We start from the raw sequence: 22066 nt of genomic DNA, 5'->3' as shown, positions 1-22066 counted from the left end.
TATACTGCCAAGTGTGACAGAGGAAACCAGTAATTTTGCAACTGCAGTTGAGAAAATACTAGTGTTTAACGGAGCCAGTAGGAGGTTTTTCAATTCCCCCTGTGATGTAATCAGCCTAGCTCTTTAATGCAAAGCCTCTCCCACCAAAGGTCACAGATCTCGGGCAGGTCACATGGGAGAACCAAAGTGAAGTTAGCCAAGGACCTGCCATTAAGGGCAAAACATTTTGCATGTCTTCAAGTCATAAAGGCCAGGCACCTAAAGCAGAGTCTCGTCTTATGAGTATCAAGGGAATAACACAGAAAGCTCCAGATCAGCCACAATAAAACAGGAGAAAGGGGTTAGAATATGAGCATACTGCATGGTTTTTACACACTGGGCAACTTATTACATGGTTTTAACTCCTCAAAAGGTTCCAACTCCTCAAAAGATTCCATCAATAGTGTCTCTGAAAATTTTTACATATCATTTGGGAAGACAGGCAAACTAATGCCAGTATACTGGATGAAGCAAAGATCACCAGTGCCAAATCAATGATTCTTCAATATCAACTTCGTTGGACTGGTCATGTTGTTCAGATGCCTGATTATCATCTTCCAAAGCAACTACTCTATCCCAACTTAAGAATGGAAAGCGAAATACCGGTGGATAACACAAGAGGTTTAAATACTTTCTCAAGGCAATGTGCTATTAAAAAAAAAGGTAAAGGGACCCCTGACCATTAGGTCCAGTCGTGGCTGACTCTGGGGTTGCACGCTCATCTCGCTTTATTGGCCGAGGGAGCCAGCATACAGCTTCCGGGTCATGTGGCGAACCAGAGCAGCGCACAGAAACGCCGTTTATCTTCCCACCAGTGCGGTACCTATTTATCTAGTTGCACTTTGATGTGCTTTCAAACTGCTAAGTTGACAGAAGCAGGCGCCAAGCAATGGGAGCTCACCCCGTAGCGGGGATTCGAACTGCTGACCTTCTGATCGGCAAGTCATAGGCTCTGTGGTTTAACCCACAGCGCCACGCGCGTCCCACTAAAAAATGTGCTATAAACACCAACAATTGAGAAAACACTGGACTGCCAGCGCTCCAAATGGAGAACAGCCTTTAACAAAGGTGTTTGAAGACGCTCAAACTCAGGGCGAAAGGGAGAAACGTGCTAAGAGGAAGGCACGCTTGGCAAATCCTCACCATGATCAACTCCTGCCCGGAAACCTATGGCCCCACTGTGGAAGGACGTGTGGATCCAGAATTGGCCTCCACGGTCACTTAGGGACTCACTGTTAAGACCGTGTTCATGGAAGACATGGAAGAATCTTACTTGGCTACAAGTGATCGCCAAAGAAGAAGACATGATTTTAAATTTAATCAAAAAACCTTTGCCGGTCTAGGGAGATTGGCAGGCTTTTAAACCTGTTTGTAAGTGTTATATTTGTAACCATTTATATATGAAGCTATGGGACGTGGGTGGCGCTGTGGGTTAAACCACAGAGCCTAGGACTTGCTGATCATAAGGTTGGCGGTTCAAATCCCCGTGACGGGGTGAGCTCCTGTTGCTCAGTCCCTGCTCCTGCCAACCTAGCAGTTCGAAAGCACGTCAAAGTGCAAGTAGATAAATAGGTACCACTCCGGCGGGAAGGTAAATGGCGTTTCCGTGCACTGCTCTGGTTCGCCAGAAGTGGCTTAGTCATGCTGTCCACATGACCCGGAAGCTGTACGCCGGCTCCCTCGGCCAATAAAGCAAGATGAGCGCCACAACCCGAGAGTCGGTCACGACTGGACCTAATGGTCAGGGGCCCCTTTACCTTTACCTTATATATGAAGCTGTTTTATGCTGAGTCAGATCATTGGTCTATGTAGCTCAGCATTGTTTACACTGACTACTAGAGACGCCAGGGAGTGAACCTGGGGCTTTCTGTGTGCAAAGCAGATGCTCTACGACAGAGCTACAGCCCTTTGCCAAACTTTTAATACAAAGTACAAAAAAGGAGGACAAGAAAAAGAAACTGCTGCCCCCTGTCACAATATCCCCCCACCCCAAACCGAAATTTGGCTCCTGAAAATTGGATGTTCACTTTTGGACTAGGATGGAGGATTTCTTCTCAGCCCTAATTTCAAGGTTTGCACAGAATTTCCCACTGTATCCTTCCAAAAGGCAGGTAAGAGAGGCCTGGTTCTCACCCCAAGGTACCGGCCATCATTGAAGATTCGTGGAGGCAAAGGATTCCCACTGGTCGGCCGGCAGTTTTCAGGGATGTTCTCCCGCATCCATTTGCGGTTCTCTTCATTGGCCGCGATGTCCTTCTCCTCATACTCTATCTTGTTGACTTCCAAAAAGCCACACACGTCCTGCTGCTGCTTTTTAATCTGGAACAATATATATATATATAGGAATCAGGTGGGAATAGAAATTTAGTAATAAGAGGATCAAATCTCATGGATCAGAATAAGCCGGGGGCAGGGGGAAGAGAGGTATGTCTTTACAAGACATTCTGAAGCAACATGTCCAACGGAAGGAAGTGCCTCACAATGCAGGGGCAATGGTAGGAAATGCCCATTTTTGGTTTACCACCCTGTAATACTCTGTAGTGTTTACCATAAGTAAAATCTCCCCAGGCAATCTAAGTGATTTTGCAAGTCTATACAGAAGGAAAGGCAGTCTTTCAGGTAACCTGGTCTGAAGTCGTTCAGGGCTTTATATATTAATAACAATATATTGAACATGTCCCTGTAACTGATTGTCAGGCAGTGAAGTTCCCTCAGCACAGGTGCAATAATGTACACAACTGGGTGCTACAATCAACATCATGGCCACAAGGTTCTCACCAGCTACACCTTATGGACCAGACTCAAGGGAAGCCCCCCAAAGAAGGCATTACAGCAGTCCAATTGTGAAGTTATCAGTGCATGAATCCCAGTGGCCAAACTATCCCTGTTCAGGAAAGGGCACATTTGGCATACCAAGCTAAGCCGGTGACCAGCAACCAAATTGCTGTTATGGGTGGAACTAAAAAAAGGTTCTCCAAGGCCAATCATACAGCACAGGCAGGTTTCTACAAATAAACAAAGTGAACTACTCCTGGCCTACAGGAGCATCTAACCATGGTTACTACCATTTCTCACCCAAATCTAACCTACATTATTTATTTACTCGTGACTGGATAATATCCTGGGTTGTTGGCATCCATCTGGCTTGAGAGACAATGGAGGACACACTCCTTTAGAGAAAGGGCCAAAAGCTCAGTAGTTGAACATCTACTCTGCATGCAAAAGATCCCAGATTCAGTCCCTGGAATCTCCAGGTAGGGACAGGAGAGTGGCTGCCCGTCAGTGTAAACAATGCTGGGCTAGATGGACCAGTGGTCTTACTCAGTATAAAGTCAGATTCCTATGTTGGTATAATGAAACTGTAGGATTCATACTGCACATCTGTCCATCTCCAGATAACTCCTGTCACTAGAAAATAAGCTTAAAAAGAGGCTGACTTTAAGCTAATGAGACTACTGTTAAGAAAAGCAGCACTACAAACACTGTGTTACTTCCGATTCAGGCCAGATGCTGGACTCTTCAAGCAGCTTTCCCATATTTGGACAAGTAAAAACACCCAAATCCTCTACTGAGCAGATGTGAGGTCAGAAGATAGGCAGACAAGCTCCAAATATGGTAGCTAAGCTCCTTGGCATGCTGGAGTATAGAGGCTGAAAGGGGAAGCAAGAGGGAGAAATACAAGTTGATTCTCACGTCTGAAGCTTCTGGTAGGATGCTCATTCAGCTACGTACACTGCAGTGACATGAAGGATGAAGGCAGAGGCATGGTCTACACATGCAGCAGAACAGGATGGGGAAATGGACTACACTAATTGAGACTGCAAGTCTGAATGTTGCCTTGGCATTACAGCTCCTTCTTTGCAAACAGAAAACCAGCACAACAGGCAAAGGGCTTGGCTAGAATGACCTCTCTGATGTCCTAGTTTTTTCTCTGCTAGGAGGTATTTGTTGATAGGGCTACAGCCATTCTACCAACTCATTCTGCTGCATGTGTAGAGCAAGCCCAACAGACAATATTGTCTAAGCCAACCTTCACCAACCTCCTAACATGCCTGCACACAATTCCTTGTCACCTATGGCTATCAAGGTAGTGCTATAATACAAGGTTGCTTTAACCAATCCTCATAGATTATTATTTTTTGCAGAAAGGAAATACGAATGTACAGGGTCATGCAAGCAAGGGGATGTAACTTGCACTGTCAAAGAACAGACATAGAGGAGAAAATTGAAACAGACTTTTAAAGAGAAAACAGAAACGAAAACCACACCTTTTGACAAGGGTCTGTGTGGATGGCCAGTCACACCGTGGATACTTTCAAAATTAATTAAACAATCCAGAAATTATTCTGCTCTCTGGAATAAGCTTGCCTCAAGCCAGGAACTGCTCTGTGTTTTACAGAAACACTGTGTAGTCAATACTCTAGCTCACACTCTTCCCTAATTAATAAAGCAGCAAGCCAGCGGTACAGAGCTGAAAATTTCCTGAATTGTTTTCCAGTGCTTTCTGTAGCATAAGCTCATTAGTAACAACAAATAGATGGCAATTACAAATAAAATATTTGGAATGCTTGACAATTTCAAAGGTGTTTTTTTTTTAAGCTTTGCTAAACATGCTAAAATGAGATCACTCTCTAGAGCACGGGGAAAGCCCACATAACAGCCCAGTTCAACTTGCTGTCTGCTTTTTTAAAATGTTTATTTGGCAAAATGTCTTTCCAGTGGGAGTGGGGGAAGGGAGGGCTTTAAGTCTCCGCAAGATCGCTTCTAGAGTGCCAATCAGCTATAGAGCAGGCACAAGACAGAATGATTCTTGAACACTGTCAGACCAACAGCAAGACAGAATGGAAAAAGAATTTATGTCACACAGTGAACTCGGGAATAGTGGTGGGTAAAGGTAAAGGGACCGCTGACCATTAGGTCCAGTCGTGGCTGACTCTGGGGTTGCGGCACTCATCTCGCTTTATTGGCCGAGAGAGCCGGCATACAGCTTCCGGGTCATGTGGCCAGCATGACTAAGCCGCTTCTGGCGAACCAGAGCAGCACACGGAAATGCCATTTACCTTCCTGCCGGAGCGGTACCTATTTATCTACTTGCACTTTGACATGCTTTCGAACTGCTAGGTTGGCAGGAGCAGGGACCGAGCAACAGGAGCTCACCCCATCGCGGGGATTCGAACCGCCAACCTTCTGTTCAGCAAGTCCTAGGCTCTGTGGTTTAACCCACAGCGCCACCCACATGAAACAGCGCCAGGTAGGGCAAAAGGCAAGGAGCCCGGCAGTAGGGGGAGTCTCCATTCTCCTACCTACTGAGGGTTACACTGAGGATAAGGGGGAATAAATAAGCTGGCTACCAGTACCGTCTCTTGGACTGGATATAAGACGGCAGGCTGGCACCCCATCTGCCCTAAAAGGATGTGCCCATAGCTCAGGTAAGAGTCACAGAAGTGTGCAGTAACAAGAGGGTCTGAAAAGCCAAGAAGCACAATTAAGCTATTTTGGGTAGGCCTATCAGCAGCCCTGTTTCCTGAGGAACGCTTAGGAGAGCTGCAGACTGAGAAGCCAGAACAAATAAATTCGCCCCAGCTTTGCCCTCATTTCAGATCAGCGGGGCAGGGTTCAGGATCAAGTGCAGCCAGGTCTCTGCTGGGCCTACTCTGCCTAGGGCTAGCTCCATCTGTCCCAGCTACAAGTTATCCTTTGTTCTGCTTGCTTTATATACCTAAATACCACAAACAAACAAAGTATCTTGGCGCTAATCATCACACATCCATAAAAACAACACAAAGTAATTTAACCTCTGGGCAACGATTCACAAATAACTGACGGACTGAGCAAGACACATCAGAAGCAGGCATTTGAAACAAAGTGCTGGCTTGATATTGTATTAATTAGGCAACAAATTCCCCAACCAAGGCACAGACGCACTAAACATCCTGTTTCTTGCAGGAGCAAGGCACCCTTTTCAACTCTGGCTCCGGCCTGGTGGAACTCTCTGCCTCATGAGACCAGGGTCCTGCAGGATATGATTTCTTTCATCAGGGCCTGTAAGACAGAGCTTGGAGCCAATTTGATTCCCTCCCTCTCTTTTTTCTTTTCCTTTCTCCTCCTGAGATGAGGCTACATTTTAATGTTTCAATATTTTAATGTTGTATTTTAATTTTGTTTTTAAGTTGTATTCATTCAACTTGTTTTTATTATTGCTTGTTTGCAGCCCTGAGCCCAGCCTTGGCTGGGGAGGGCAGCGTATAAATAAAAATTATTATTATTATTAATAGTGCCTCTCTGGCTGAAGACAAAGATTGGCTAGGGATACATGGTACAAGGTAAGCTGGACCCAGACTGTGTATTAAGAGGAAGAATTTGACTTTGTACCCTATAGACAGCTATGTTACAGATCCTATGTTACTCAAAGGAGAATGTCTTCCTGAACTCAACCATCTCACATCCTGCAGCAAAAGAAAACCCACACTTTGGAAACAAATATATGGGTTCATTACCTAACTGACGGTAAGCCCCCTCAGCACCCTCACAGAACTACAATTCCCAAGATTTCCTTGGAGAGGGTTAGTTTTCAATATGAGCAGTACCAAAAGGTGTATTTTTTAAAAAAAAAAACAACAACCAGGAATGACACTCATTGTTTCTGGCATACTACTAAGTTGTACAGGGCACCCTTGGTGCCAGCCCACAGGATCTGTCCATTCAAATTGCCCTGAACTGCTGTTGATAAAACTCAGAAGAAGAGAGCTGCTTTTCAGTGGAGCGATAACAAGGGAGAGATGGGCTGCTGCCAAGTCAAATTAATTTATCCACAGGGAACTAAGCCAGTCTGGAGGTCCTAACTGCATGTCGTTTTGACATTCCAGAGAACACCAGGAATGCACATACCATTCCAATTTGAAAGAGCACCCTGCGAAAGTGCCCAGCTGAGAACAACCGTTGTGCTTTCAGAGTCTAAAACGAACACAAAACCAGCCAAGAAGTTAACCTGCATGCCACAAACAAACAAAGCCAAGAACTTTTATTTCTAAAGGGCACAGAATTTCCTTGCATTACTGTAAACGAAATAAAAGGAAACGCTGTAGCAACTGGAATTTGATGTGGCTGCTTGAGTCTAGCTGGGCTTTTCGGAGTTTCACTTTTTGAAAAGGCAACTTTTTTCCACTTTCTGGAAAAGCCAGGAACCTTTATCAAGCCAAGGCCCTATTCACTTCTGGGAAATCCTCTGGGGGCCACGTGCTTATAGTTTGCAGGGCCAGAGACAGAAGTGAGCAGAGTAACACATGCAAATTTTAGCTTTGTATGGGAGGCCTGGCTTCCTACAGTAGCCTATAAACACTCACAAACCCATCTCTCTCAAGGGAAGCAAGAGGCAGTTCCAGAGTTCAAAGACCCATCCTGCCTGGCAAAGGCACACAAGAAGGATGCAAAGCAGGGCAAGTGAGAGTGTGACCCAGAGAAAGGAGGGGTGGCTGGGGACGGTGACCTGGTAAGAATCCCAAAGGCCAGAAAGAGAGATCTAGAGGGCTGAGCTTTTGGAAAATTTTGCTGGCCCGGGTACATGCCTGCTCCTCCCTTCCCATCAGCTTGTATATTTGTAAATCAAATGAGATAAACATGGCACAAATCTCCAAAACTTCCTCCTTACAAAGAAACTGATCCTGTAAAAATGATGTGGGGCACACAAACAAATCCTCCAGAAGACTAGCCATGTTAGCCCATTGAACCAAGCAAAGATCAACCAAGGAATAAGCCTACAAAGTCATTCAGCTGAGACAGTTGCCTCCTTTTGTCCTCAGTGAAACATAAAGGGCTTGGGTTCAGACATAGTTTGTGGAGGACATGAATATACCCAATTTGCCCTTAGGGATTTTTTTGTAAAGCGACCAACCCTTCAGTTAGAGCTGTTGGAAGAGATGGCTCAAACAAGGTAAGTGCATAAAGTGATGGTTATAGACAAGTCATTGTTTAGCTATACAGTGGTACCTCGGGTTACAGACACTTCAGGTTACAGGTTACAGGTTACAGACGCTTCAGGTTACAGGCTCCGCTAACCCAGAAATAGTATCTCGGGTTAAGAACTTTGCTTCAGGATGAGAACGGAAATCGCGCCGCGGCAGCGGGAGGCCCCATTAGCTAAAGTGGTACCTCAGGTTAAGAACAGTTTCAGGTTAAGAATGGGCCTCCAGAATGAATTACGTTCTTAACCCGAGGTACCACTGTAGTGTGAACAGTATCATAAAGCAAGGGCTGGTGAAACTGAGCCCCTCTGAATGTTGCTTGACTAGAATTCCCAACATTCCCTGTTACTGGTTATGCTGACTAGGCCCCAGGGATTGTGGCAGTTGGAGTCGAACACTATCGCGGGGGGGGGGGGGGGTCAAAGGCTCCCCACTCCTGCCTGAAAGACTACCAGGTTTACTGCTGCAGAAACTTTTGTTAGCTACAGACTACTTCACCAGTTGCATATTGTGATGCATTAGTAAACAAGCTCATCTCACAAGAAGTTTGGCAACCTGTAAGTGCCAAACGGTGCCACAAGATTTATAGTTTTTAGATTTAGAGTTTCCTGAAGGCTACATAAACATAACACCATGGAATATTACAGCTCACTCTTCTTCCTTAAAAAGAACATTAATAAACACAAGCTGGTTTTTTTCCTCTGCCACTGCCATTTCCAGATACTCAGGTTGCACAAACCTTCACAACATTCCACTGAGAGAAGCAAGAGGTAAACTTGCAATAAATCAAGAGACAGCACTCATTGCTGGAAGCAAAATGCCATCTTGGCTTCGACTTTTTTCACTTTCTACTTCAGTAGCAAACCAGAGTCAGAACTGATTCAAAAGCAGAACAAAGGTGCTCTTCAATTATCAACCCTACAGATTAACCTCCTCACCAAATCTATCAATCATTTAATGCTTTAGTTTATTAATCTGCCAAGGAAAACTATTTAAATGCTTGTGGCCAAGTTTTCTCTCTCTTGAATGTGTAGAAGGAAAGACATAGAGCCAGTTCACACCTAATGCTAAACCAAACTATGTCTTCAGGAGAATGCACAAACAAGTACCGTAGGTTCCTCAAGAGGAGTTCACGGTCACCGTGCTCCTCCCCCAATCCTCCCGCTGCTGCTGTGCTAAGCCATGATTTGGTTTAGCCTGTCATCTGAACTTGGGTTTATGGTTTGTCTTGCTCCACTGGCAGCAGAAACAGGGCTGAAGAGAAGCAAAGAGATGTCAATCTCTGCCCCAGGAGCCAGTGCTTTTGGGCTAAATCACAGCTTGGCTTAAGGCTCCATTTGAACCAACTTACTATGGTTTGGAGCTCTGCGGAATAGTCTGTGAGAAGGAGCACACATTGTTTGGAAAACAAAAGCAGGCAAGAATTTCTAAACTGTGGTTTGTGTTGTACATTTGGAAGCTGAGTCTGGGTTCTAAGTTATGATTATTGCAATCCATGGTTTAGTGTGATGTCTAAATTGAGACAATGCCACTCAGTGATGCAGAGGCAGGTAGGGATGAGGTTCTGTCACTTATTTAACAACAGGGCAACAAGGCCAGCTCCTGGGGTGCTATTTGCTAATCTTCTGCATGCCAAATAAATAGGCTTTATTCTGAGAGAAACCCATCAAGGAAGGTAGGCAGAAAAAAGAGGTAGATTGGCAAGGCATGCATGGATAAAAGGGAGGGCATGGAGGATTTCCAAAGTCCCAAGCAAAATGACACAAAACAGTGAACAAGCTTTTGAGTCCACCAGTAGTCTTCATTAGGCTAGATGTTAAGCAAAGCAGGATTTGAGCGAAAAATGCTCAAAATGTGCAAAAAACTCTAGCTTGGTGTTCAAGCCATAGTATGCACTGGCCAAACAAAATTCATGAAGGGGCGTGGCTATGGTTGTCACAGAGTGCCAGCATTTACTACCACACCATTGATGTCACCACTTTAAGAAAAAACGGTCATGTGGACCTCACTCCTCAGTCTCCCAAAGACTTCTAGCAATCCTGCTAATAGGGTGCTGAGTACCCTCAGCTGGTGCTGACATCTCTTCAGACCATAGGGCATTCAAGCACCATCAGGACATTTGCAGCAAAGAGCTCCAAGCGCTTTCCCCGTTGCTCTGCATTGCATGAGGTCTGATAAAACATGCCTATTTTTAGAAGTGGGTAATTACTGCTGAACTCTTGCTGCTTCTGCTGTCTCAGGCACTGGGGCTTTTTTGAGCCAAGAATCACACATGAAGTCATGTCACCTGCAAAAGCTTGTGCAGCTGGCGACAAAACATTCTGGGCAACTGGTGGACAATCAAAAAAGCACATGCATACAGTATATGTGTTTGATGGTGCCTTTGAAATGCATATGCAATGCACCAAAATGTTCAGGTAGGAGTTGTGCTGAGAGAATAAGAAAATACAAAAAAAATAAAAATTAACTAGAAAAGATGCAATGGTTTCAGATGGTGAACTTCTTTTAGTGAAAACTAAACACACCTCACCAAGTGTGAATTGCTAAGACTGGATACATTTAGGACTGATGATGCAAACAGTGGACTAGCTTCAAGGTCACCAAGCCTTCATGTGTGTGCCTTGAAGGCACATACAGGTAATATCACAAATGGTAAGGGCACATTTAAGCTACATGAGGATCAGCCTCTGTAAAGTTCTCATCCTACCATAGATAGGATAGTACAGAACCGGGATCTGGGACCTTCTGTAACAAAGCCACTGCTAAGCTACAGTGCTTCCCTCAGACCCAGATGCTTGGAGAACTTCATCCAAAAAAGAGGCTTTGGACCTGCAGGAAACCCCAGTACACTTGAAGAACCATGTTAAGCAGCCCAGCTCGCCCAGACATTTCACCTTGGGCATTGGACAAGCCTGTACATTGCTTCAAAGGATTCAGAATCTTTGCCTTCACTCTCCCTCTCCTCATGAGCTAAGCCAGAGGAGGGTCCAGTGGGAGAACTGGTGGAGGAGTACCTGCCAGGCTGCAAAAAGGCCAGAGGTCTAATCAAGGGGAGATGGCATCAGGTGCATCGTGATGGAACAGGCTCTGCTTGCATAAAACCACTTGGGGTGGTTCCAGACAGAGATTTATGGCAGAATCAGTGTTACTTTGGCACAGAAGTTTTTTTGCACTGTCCACATGACAACAAAATGCCAGTGCGCGGCATTTAAACATAATAATAATATGGGTTTCTGTTTTATCACAGAGAATCCATCAATTAAAAAAAAAATGTCTTCTACATCTGCAGTCACTGCTGGCATGGAAGTTTGCTAGTGCATTTGGGGGAGAGGGCAGAGTCTGTCTTATCTGTTGTGGCATTTCGTGGGCTGTCTCTGTCACTTTGTCTCTACATCCATTTGCTCCTCACCTGAGCATTTGCTCCTCACCCAGCTATTTTATTTCTGGCGATTTAAATGATACGGACATACTGGGTACCTATTTCCACATGCTGAGGCATGCTGGAATTTCAACAGGCCAGTTTGGAGGAGCTATTCTCTGAAGAGCTAAATACATGTGGGAAATTTCCATGGAGACGGCGGGTGGCATTCAACTAAGAACAGAGTCACAAAATTAATGAACTACCTTAATCATGTTCATTAGTTTTAATAGGTCTACTTCCTATAAATCACAGCATATACATTGGTTCCCTGGGAAGAGAAGATTGCTTGTTAAAGCACCCTGGTAACTGTGGCTCTACCAGGGGAATTGGGGGTGGGTTGCCTTCTAACAACTCTCAGCACCCTTAACAAACTACCAAGAGCCTTCTTGGTGGGTGCTCCCGAAGTTTGAACTCCTTCCCTAGAGAAGCTAGACTGACTCCCTCCTTGTTGTTCTTCCGCCGGCAGGTGAAGATTTTCTTGTTCCAGCAGGCTTTTAGGAACTGACTGCTTTGAATTAAAGCACTGCTGCTGTGCTGGTTTTATTGTACAGGCAGTGGCAATTTCACACAAGGGTTCCGTTCCTTGCCCCCATGCATATATTAGCATCCCCCATCCCGGTCCACGCCTCCCCACACCATTCTACCTTCTTCTGGGTCCAAAAGGACCCACATGGCGGCAATAGCACGTCACAATTTGACAAGCCTAAAATGGTCTCCACCTGTACTTACTGGCATGTTTTAAACAAATTTTATATATGAATATAGTTTTAATTCTATCAATATTTAATTGTAACTTAATGATTGGTTATTCTGTGTTTTTAAAGATTCTTGTTTTTATCAGTAAGCCGCCTTGAGTCACGTCAGGAAAAAGGCAGGGTATAAATTAACAGCAGCAGCAGCAAAAACAATACAGTTCCAATGATTCTTTGGGTGAACTATGACTGTTTAAAGAAGTATCACAGTGTTTTAGTGTTGTATTGTATTCGGATGATCAAATTACAAATATAATAAGGATTAGGGAAGGCAGGCAGAAAGATGATAGATTTAGAGAAAAGTGGAACATATTTCATATCAACTGTAATGAAAGGATACAGGGAGGAGACAATAGATCCATATAAGCTATTGGGGAAGATAAAGACTTAAATATATCCAAGATCAAGTTGTCTACAAAATGTGCTTGGTCTGAGTAATTTCTTTTTAGTGCTGTGATTAGATTACAAATTAAATTGGAATGAATGAGCAGCTTGCGTTGAATAATGCTGAATTTCTCTGAACAGTGTGCATTTAATATTTATAAAACATTTGTTTATCTGCAGATAGATGTTTTCAGGCTTCAGTTTTGTATTCAATAATTATACTACTAAAATGTGCATATTTTAGTTTTATTCTTAAGGAAAGCAAAGAACCTTTCACGTCAGGAAAACATATATTTTTGTGTTTTAAAAAACTCAAACAAATATATACACTACCTAACGTCAAAGAGTTAATTGGGTATGATACGAACACAATCTCTTATTGTCTTAGAAAAAGAAAAGTGTGGGGGAAGAACAGCGGAGTTGTGTTCTGATGCAAAAACCTAGAAGATCACATTGCTTCCGATAACTTGACAAGAAAGTAAACTAAAAGCAGCTGGTTTTACTCCAGGGAGACAGAGATTGTCAGATGGGCCTCTCACTTGACACCGTTTCAAGCTGCATATGTATTTAACATGAGGAAGCCAGTATTCCTTCGGGTAGGTGGGAGCCAACACAAGCTCTGCAAAATTAAACTGAGCATTTGTGCTGTTCAGATTTTATCCTAGCAAGCTTACTTAGTGCATGTAGTACAATAGACAGTGGAAAGGGCAAAATGGGAGGAATAATAATAATAATAATAATAATAATAATAATAATAATAAATGAACTAGGAGAGCAGAATTAGGAGTTATTTTGAAGACTTCTGCAAGGTATTCAAAGGAATGTGAAGGGTAGCTTTATTAATGTAAGTGAAAGTTGCACTTTAGACAGGTATACTTAAAACTAATAATTATTCTGCGGCAATAGCCACGGTATGAAAGCTTGCTTGTGGGAATGTTTGTATGTTTTTTAAAAGCGCTTCAAATGATCGTTCATTATACAACACAGCATAATGCAAAGAGTCCTTTATAAAAGTTGATGTACAAGAACAAAATATTTCCCGATCAAACATACACTGTCCAAATATTCCAAAGTTTGTTAAACTGTTCAGAAAGTCTTATGCATGTTCTTCAGCCTCAAGAAAGGACTAGTTTCACAAAAGAAACCAGCAGTCTACTGTACATTTTTTAAGAATTGCAAAAGCATTTTCACAGTCTATTTGTCTTAGCAACAACCCTGTAAGGTAGACCACTGTTCTGATTTTTTTTTTTGTTTTCACTAAAGATAATCAAAATGGACAGGCAACAATTTGCCCAAGACCACCCAGCAAAAAACAAAAAACACAACCACAAAACCCCACACAGTTAAAAAAGTCCCGAATCCATGATTACTCTACCTGCTAAGTTGGGGGGGGGGAGCAACTTACTCTCTCACAATACCTACTTTTAAATGAAATTTAACTTACAGGTCCTGTGCTGCTGATGTCTGGTGTCAGCTTCCTGGCAAAATTCACCTAGTTCAGAATTCTATTTCTAAGGCATCCAGATAATTGCTTCTAGAATCTCACAAATAAGTCATCAACCAAACTGCCATCCTCAATTGCCCTCAGGCTCTCCTACCCAGAGGTTTACACAGAACAGCCTTCCGCAACCTGGTGCCCTCCAGATGTTAATGCAATAATGTAACATCCTTGTGGGCTCAGACTGGAGGCTCAGGTATTCTGGCATCACTGGTGGCCAAGCAGAGGCCTGTGGGAAATTAATGAGGAGGACCTCAGTGCAACAACACTCTTCCCCACTTGTAATTCTCAGCAACTGTTCTACAGAGGCATACCACCTCTGATACTGGAGCTAATATATAGAGGTCATGACTAGTAGTCACTGGTAGTCCTTGTCCTCCATCAGGCATCCCCAAACTCGGCCCGCCAGCTGTTTTGGGACTACAACTCCCATCATCCCTACTAACAGGACCAGTGGTCAGGGATGATGGGAATTGTAGTCCCAAAACAGCTGTAGGGCAGAGTTTGGGGATGCCTGTCCTCTATGAATATACTCCTTTTAAAACCATCCAAGTTGGTGGCCCTTGCCAACATGGGCCTGTGGTAGAAAATTCCACCATGTAACCCAGACAAATACGTTCTTCTGTCTGTCCTGACTCTCTCAACATTCAAATTTATTAGATGACTCTAGTTGTGAGAGGGGCAAGAAAAACTTCTCTATCCACTTTCTCCAAACCATGCATAATTCTTTATTCTGTGTTTGTTTTAGTTGCTCTTGTCTGGGAGCGTGTCCAACATTTGTTTAACATCGTTGTGATACTGGCAGTTTTATTATCAATCCGTTTCCTAATTATTCCTTACCTGGGCTTCACCCTTTTCACAGCTGCCACACACTGGGTCACAATCTTCATCAAGCTAACTATGAATCCAAGATCTTATTCCTAGTCACTCACTACCAGTTTAGACTCCATAGGCGTATACGTGGATTTTATTTTCTGCAATATTATGTGTCACTTTGCACTTGCTTGCATTGAATAACATTTGCTAATTTAATTACCATTCATGCACTTTGAAAAGATTCTTTCAGAGCTCTTTGCAATGCTCTTCTGTTCTTACCTCCAGTACAACTGAGTGTCATCAGTAAACTTGGCTGCCAAGCAGCTCAACCCAAACTAATTTATGAGCAACTTAAAAAGCGCTGGTCCCAATATGAATCCTTGAGGGACCTCACTTCTTAAAAGCCTCCACTGTGAGAACTGCCCATTGATCCCTACTCTCTACTTTTTCTTAAACAAGTTAGTGGTTAAAATTACTGATGTATAAGAGGACCTGTTGAACTTCCCCACCAACCCACTCAATGACTGCTAAGCTTATCAGGAGTCTTTCAGGGTGGTGATTAATCAACAGCTTTTTCAAAGTTTAAATACACAGTGTTGACTGGATCACCTCTACTTATAGGCTTGTCAACACTCTCAAAATAAGTGTTCAGTGTTTCTCATGCTTGAGTCTCCAGCTATTGTTATGACTACAATTCCCACCATCCCTGACCACTGGTCCAACTAGCAACAGATGATGGAAGGTTATACCTGTACTCCAACAAAAGCTGGGAACCTAAGTTTGAGAAACTCTTGTTAGCTAGACAGAACCTAGCCTTACAGCTGGAGCAGATTTAGGGTTGTACACTGATCCAAGGGGATGCCATTTCAAAGCAGGGTGAGCTAGGTGCTGGGCTATGGGTAGGACATGTGAGGCTCTAACAGGGTCCTAGAGTCCTTCTGCTTCTGTTCCAAAGCCTAGCTAGCACTTTCCCAGCTTAGGGAAGGAGATGGGAGGGTTCTAGGTCCCTGCCAGAGTCTTTGTGCCTCCTTCACAAAGCCAGGTACCTCCTTACCCACCTTTGGGAAAGTAGCGCAAGGACTGGGGTAGGGTGGAGGAATGCCAAATTTTGCCCTCGTGCAGGGCACCATAGTACCCAAATCTGCCACTGCTTGCAGAAGCCATGCCGGTTCCTCTCTATGTGCTATAATTCTACCTTCAATAATGCTTTCTATCTGGTTAGGTGGGGCCAAGTGCCCTGCTTGGTCATCTTACCCATTTCCATCCCCCCCCCATTCAAGCTGAATTGCTAACTTTATGCCTGACTTTGAAATCAGAAGACCTAGAAAACCTGATTAATCTTTTTTTCTTTTTTAGTGGATGTGCCTTTTGAGTTTGCATGTTGCCGCTGCAGAACCCAGCATCAGACATGCCCTTGTTCCTCTCCTTAAAACATATGCTTGGAAACAAAGCACTTTAAAAAAAAAAAGAAGAAATAAAACAAGCATATGCTTGGGTCAAAACAACTAACTTCCATCTGCAATGCAATGTGGCAAAATGTTATCAGGTTTCAAAAGGATGCCTTCCAGCGGCCTTCTGCTTCTTTTTAAAGTACTGAGCACCTCCCAAATCATCATAGCCATAACCCCAATTACTGCTTTTCAATGTGAAAAGAGTCTGCCCTTTGGCAGTCTCTGAAATCCAGCCAAACCATGTTTGACTTTTACATGCTTGGAAATGGCTTTTTGCCTAGTCCAAAATAAACACCACATAAAACCTCAACAATTGCTGGAGGGCATTCGCTAAACATGATGGGTTATCCATCCACTACTTTAAAAGTTCAGCAAAGGAATATGAACACAGCTATGTTTGCCTTCACATTGTCTACTACATCCCCATTGTATTCTGGGGATTCTGGCTTGGCCCAGGCCATTTGGTTATCACATTTTAAAAAGTCATGGCATCCACCTAGAGCAGGGGTTGGCAAGGTTTACCTCGCCTGGGCCGGTTCACTCCACTGGAGATCTCTCAGTGGGCCGGATTGCACATGCAATTTCCGGCACTGCAGAAGTGAGTCCCCACGCCACGCTGGTTTAGTACAATGGGTGGGGACTCGCAGAGCAGGTGGCTCGGTTTGGGGGCGGCTCGTGGGCTGGTTAAATGACCCCCGTGAGCCGCTTGTGGCCCATGGGTCGTACATTGCCAACCCCTGACCTAGAGCCTTAACATTTAAAAATGAAGCTCGGAGCTGTCCCAAAGGAGCAACTGGTAGTGCAGAACTTTGACTGCTGGGGACCTAGGTGTAACTCTCACACAAGGCAACTTATAGAAAGTGTGGTCAGACTGTGAACCCTTGATTTAACCTTTCCCCTCTAGGCAGGCCTGTGGAACTTGTGGCGCTCCAGATGTTGCTAGGGGACAACTCCCATCAACTGCAATCATTAGCCACCCTAGCTGATGCTGATGGGAGCTTAAATCCAACAACATCTGGAGGGCCACAGGTTTCCACATTTGTAGCCTACTTGCTACTGGGATTTCCCAGTGAACCCGGGGAACTTTAGAATGAGGTCTGGGTGTATATGCAATGGGAGAGAGATGGTTATCATGTAGTGAAAATTCCTTGAGGGTTGGATATATATATTTTTAAGAGCCCCAGAACCTGATAAGACAATTGAAATTAAAAGAGAGTTTCTTAATAGTTTTGTGGAAGCACATATATCCATTTCCACATTGTCCTGAGTAGTGTTGTACAACTGTTGTTACACAGAAATCAAGATATCGCAACAACAGATATAGAAAATGGCATTTTAAGGGGTCTAAAAGCTGGGATTTTAACTCAGCTGTTTGCTTAGGTCGGCCAGGAAACTTGTCAGAGATATTAAAATAACTGTGTTTCCCAAAAGGCTGGTTGCTGTGCATTTCTGTGCTGTCACTGGAACAATGAATGCCTTTCAGAAAAAAAAATATACTGACCTAACCCACATTTATAGATATTGTTCAGGCACAGCTGTATCTCAGTAATAGGTAGTAATGCTACCCAGTATTACCAAAATCTCATGATTAACCCACCTTTCCTGAGCTTTCTTTAAGAAAATGCTTAAGGCAGATTTAAACAATGCATGTACATTTTCATTAAATGGTAGCTCTTGAAGCTTAAATGATAGCATCCAAATTAGCATCCAAATTCAAACTAAACAGCAGCAGTAGAATGGAAGAAATAAGCAGCAATGTCAAGAACTTCTAGTATCTAACCACAACATCAGAGGTGGAAATCTAAAAAGTCTCACATTTACAACACAGTGATATCACTATAACGGTTACAGCTTCCCCCAAAGAATCCAGGGAAATGTAGTTTTGTAAGGGTGCCAAGAGTTGTAGAAGTCTCTTATTCCCCTTACAGAGCTGCCATTTCCAGAGTTCCAGGCAAAGAGGGACTAAATGTTAAAAATATATTGCATTGCTTTAAATGTATGGTGCAGGTGTGGCCCAAGTTTCAGAACCAAAAGGTCCTTAACCCTTGTCATGAAAGGATTTCAGAACCAAAACACAACAGAAGAGGCTCGTCTGTACTGTATTTGCAGATCTAGGGTGAATGCAGCTGTGGCCCACCATGGTTCAGCTCTGTCCAGACCTCAAACATGATGTGGAGCAAGATCTGCCCAGAAGACTCTGCCAATAACACTGAAACCATGGGATCTGGGTTTCCCTACCCCAGGAATGGAGGTCCCCACACCATCTACCTGGGCTTCTAGCTGACTCTTGTACTGCCCCCTCAGAGTACAAACACATTCTAGCCGACAAAAACACTCAGGGTGCAAATCAGGACCAGTGAGTGGTGTGGTCTGGGGACAGTCCCAAGGGCCAGACAAAAACACCTGGAGGGCCAAATCTGGCTCCCGGACAAGAGATTCCCCATCCCAGTCCTAGGGCCATAGCAGGAGCAGAGAAGACAATGGGCCAGGCAGATCAAGGGCTGATTGAGCCAGGAAGGGGCACCAGCCTTCTGGACCTGAGGAAATATACATCACCCTTCACACCAAGCCTTGAGCCAGGTCTCGGCCATTCTGCAAGGTTCCCAGCATCTGCGGCTTTACTTTCCCTAGCACAATACTGCTATGCGCCACCTCAATCTCCAAGCGGTGCAAGATTCCAAAGGTTGCAGGTGTGCCTTAACCCAGAGTCTGTATTCACTTTTGGACAAGGGGACACAGACTTTATGGTGTCTTTATGATATATGGTTTGTTTACACATATTTACAACCATAGCCTCCTGTGGGAGGGTGGTTCCAAGCATCTCGTCCCAAGCAGCGCCAGCTTCTTCCAAAGGCAGCAGCATCCCTGCCTTGCAGCTTGCCTCCCCAACCCCATCCCATCCCAAGAAAAGCCACATCTCACCTGTTCTCACCTTGCTATCCTAAGCCCTGGTTTTAGGAGAGAGGCCCTGCTCATCTGTATTCTCACACCTAGTTATTTGATGCTTTGTTGTGCTCAGACTCCCCAGGCTCTCACCTCAAAGAAAATTAGGCTGACTCCATTACCTTTGAACCCATGTTGATTTCACAGAATTAAGGGTGTCTGTCCGGCACACAGGGTCTGACTTAATTAGCCATCACACATGCTAATTAAAGGATTAGCAGGGACTATCACACAGTTTAAACAAATCTATGACAAAACAATAGCTTCATTGTTTAGCCATTGTTAACATTGCCCTGCTTGCCATCAACAAAGTTTTTTACCAAGTGGGAATTTACCTTGGTATGCCTGGAACTACATGGAACAACTATTTCTGTCTCTCTATCTCTCAAGCTTCACCCACCCCAGTTTGGTCATTTGCATTATCCTGCTAATGACCAGAAATATATATACAGTATATGTATCAAGTGAAGTAGGGGAGGTACCTTCTTTTTTCTTTTTCCTTTCTCCTCCTGTGATGAGGCTGCATTTTAATATTTTAATGTTTCAATATTTTAATGTTGTATTTTAATCTTGTTTTTAAGTTGTATTCATTCAACTTGTTTTTATTATTGCTTGTTAGCCGCCCTGAGCCCGGCCTTGGCTGGGGAGGGTGGGGTATAAATAAAAATAATAATTATTATTATTACTATTATTATTATTACCTTAGAGCTATTCCTATCCTTGGGCAGAGTGAGGAAGCCAGTGCAGCTGGTGGTTTTGAGTACAGTGGTGCCCCGCAAGACGAATGCCTCGCAAGACGGAAAACCCGCTAAATGAAAGGGTTTTCCGTTTTTGAGCTGCTTCGCAAGACGATTTTCCCTATGGGCTTGCTTTGCAAGATGAAAATGTCTTGTGAGTGTTCCGATTTTTCCCCGCTCCCCCCCTTTTTCTAATCCGCTAATCCGCTAATAGCCTTTTAGCCGCTAAGCCGCTAAGCCTTTAATAGCCGCTAATCCGCTAATAGCGCTAATCCGCTAATAGAATTGCTTCGCAAGACGAAAAAACCGCTAGACGAAGAGACTCTCGGAACAGATTAATTTCGTCTTGCGAGGCACCACTGTACCATGAAAGGGCAACAAAAGGTTACAGATTAAAAATTTTTACTTGCAGTGAGAGGTACCTGTGGGATTTCTCAGGTTCAAATTCCCACTCAGCCACAAAGCTCACTAGCTGGCCTTGGGTCAGTTGCTATTACTTGGCTCAAGCTACCTTGCAGGGTTGTTGCAATGATAAAAAAAAAAAATTGAAGAAAAGGGGTTGTATTTGCTGCTTTGAATTCCTTAACTGAAAAGGTGGGGTGCATAGAAATAAATAACTTGACCAGTCCTGAGTACTGTGACCCTTGACCAGAGGCGGGGGAGGGGGAGGTTGCTTCTCCAGAAAGGAAATGTCTCTAAGTTGCCTTTATCATCCTTAATCTTCCCTGGAAACCCAATGTGGTGCACAGCCTCACCTGCTGCGCATGGGAAACAGAACTCTGAATGTTGTGGAATTAGCCCTTAAGCCTGAGTGAGTTTGTCAAATGAGATTTAGTACCAGACTGATCACATTATATTGCCCCTCTGCATCTCAGGAACAATAAAGATTATGGGTTTAAGTCTGTAAATATTTATTGGTGTGTGTTTTAAAATGGCTCTTCTGGAGCCTAAGCCATGCCTTGAAAAAGACTGAGGAAACATGGGCGACCACACCCAACAGAAGGAACAGAAATCATACTTAAAAGGTGTGACTGGCAGTTTGCATCCCAGAAGGAAAACTGGAATCTGTGCCAAATGCCTTAGCTAATCATTTGTTAGGGTTTTTATTTTTTGTTAAGTCATTGTTCTGCTGGGTCATTTCACTGGGCAAAACATTCATCCAGTCAGAATATCAGGACTACTTCCAGAGAATATTTTTAAAGTACAGTGGTACTTCGGGTTACAGATGCTTCAAGTTACAGACTCTGCTAACCCAGAAATAGTACCTCGAGTTAAGAACCTTGCTTCAGGATGAGAACAGATATCGTGCTCCGGTGGTGTGGTGGCAGCGAGAGGCCCCATTAGCTAAAGTGGTACCTCATGTTAAGAACAGTTTCAGGTTAAGAACGGACCTCGGGAACGAATTAAGTTCTTAACCAGAGGTACCACTGTATGGGGGCAGGGGGAGAGATCACCACCAATAGTAAATACCATGTTCAAAGGAGCAGAAACTACACTAGAGGCTGCTAACTGAGGGGAAATGTTGCTGCTGGTACTTCTGTGAAACCCTGAAAGGTCTATATCCCCTCTAAATCCACAGGGCATAAGAATCAGTGCTTTGTACTGCCCTCAGCCTCTCCTACACTGAACACATCTCCTTAAAAATGCCCATGTGGCGCTTGGTGCCAAGACTGAGTGCCTACCCTCCCTATCCAGAGCAGAGGTGCAAAGAACTTCGCTCTGTGACTGACTGCACTGGTGACCCTTTATCCCTATTGATGGGACAGCTGTGTCATGGCTGCACCATTTTGTGCTTGGATTTCCCCACTATTTTAGATGCAACAATCATTTTGCATTATGCCAAAATCCAATAGCGGCCATTTCTTTGTTTTGTCACACCCTTACAGTGTTCAATGCCACCACCACCACCCTTCCCATGGCAGTCATTATGTGACTGCTGTCCACGGAATGTTCTCAAATTTCCAAATGTGTCCATAGGCACAAAAAGGTTGGTGATGCCTGAACTAGACAATAACTACCCCCACCCCCCAAAATGTGCTCGTTTATCCTCAATTGCTTCACATT

At 43.9% G+C, this 22066-nt stretch overlaps 1 protein-coding gene across 1 annotated transcript in view; it reads right to left on the bottom strand.

The window, feature by feature from the left end:
• SH3BGRL (SH3 domain binding glutamate rich protein like) overlaps positions 1–22066 on the bottom strand; it is a 42977-nt gene that overhangs the window by 9252 nt on the left and 11659 nt on the right. Inside the window, exon 2 of the mRNA XM_081180230.1 lies at positions 2173–2358. Coding sequence (XP_081036356.1) covers positions 2173–2358 — 186 coding nt within the window. The remainder of the gene's footprint in view (positions 1–2172; positions 2359–22066) is intronic.

The sequence above is a fragment of the Podarcis bocagei genome, assembly GCF_964188305.1.
Source record: "Podarcis bocagei genome assembly, chromosome: Z".
Taxonomy (NCBI): domain Eukaryota; kingdom Metazoa; phylum Chordata; class Lepidosauria; order Squamata; family Lacertidae; genus Podarcis; species Podarcis bocagei.
This window is presented reverse-complemented; position numbering and strand designations above follow the sequence as displayed.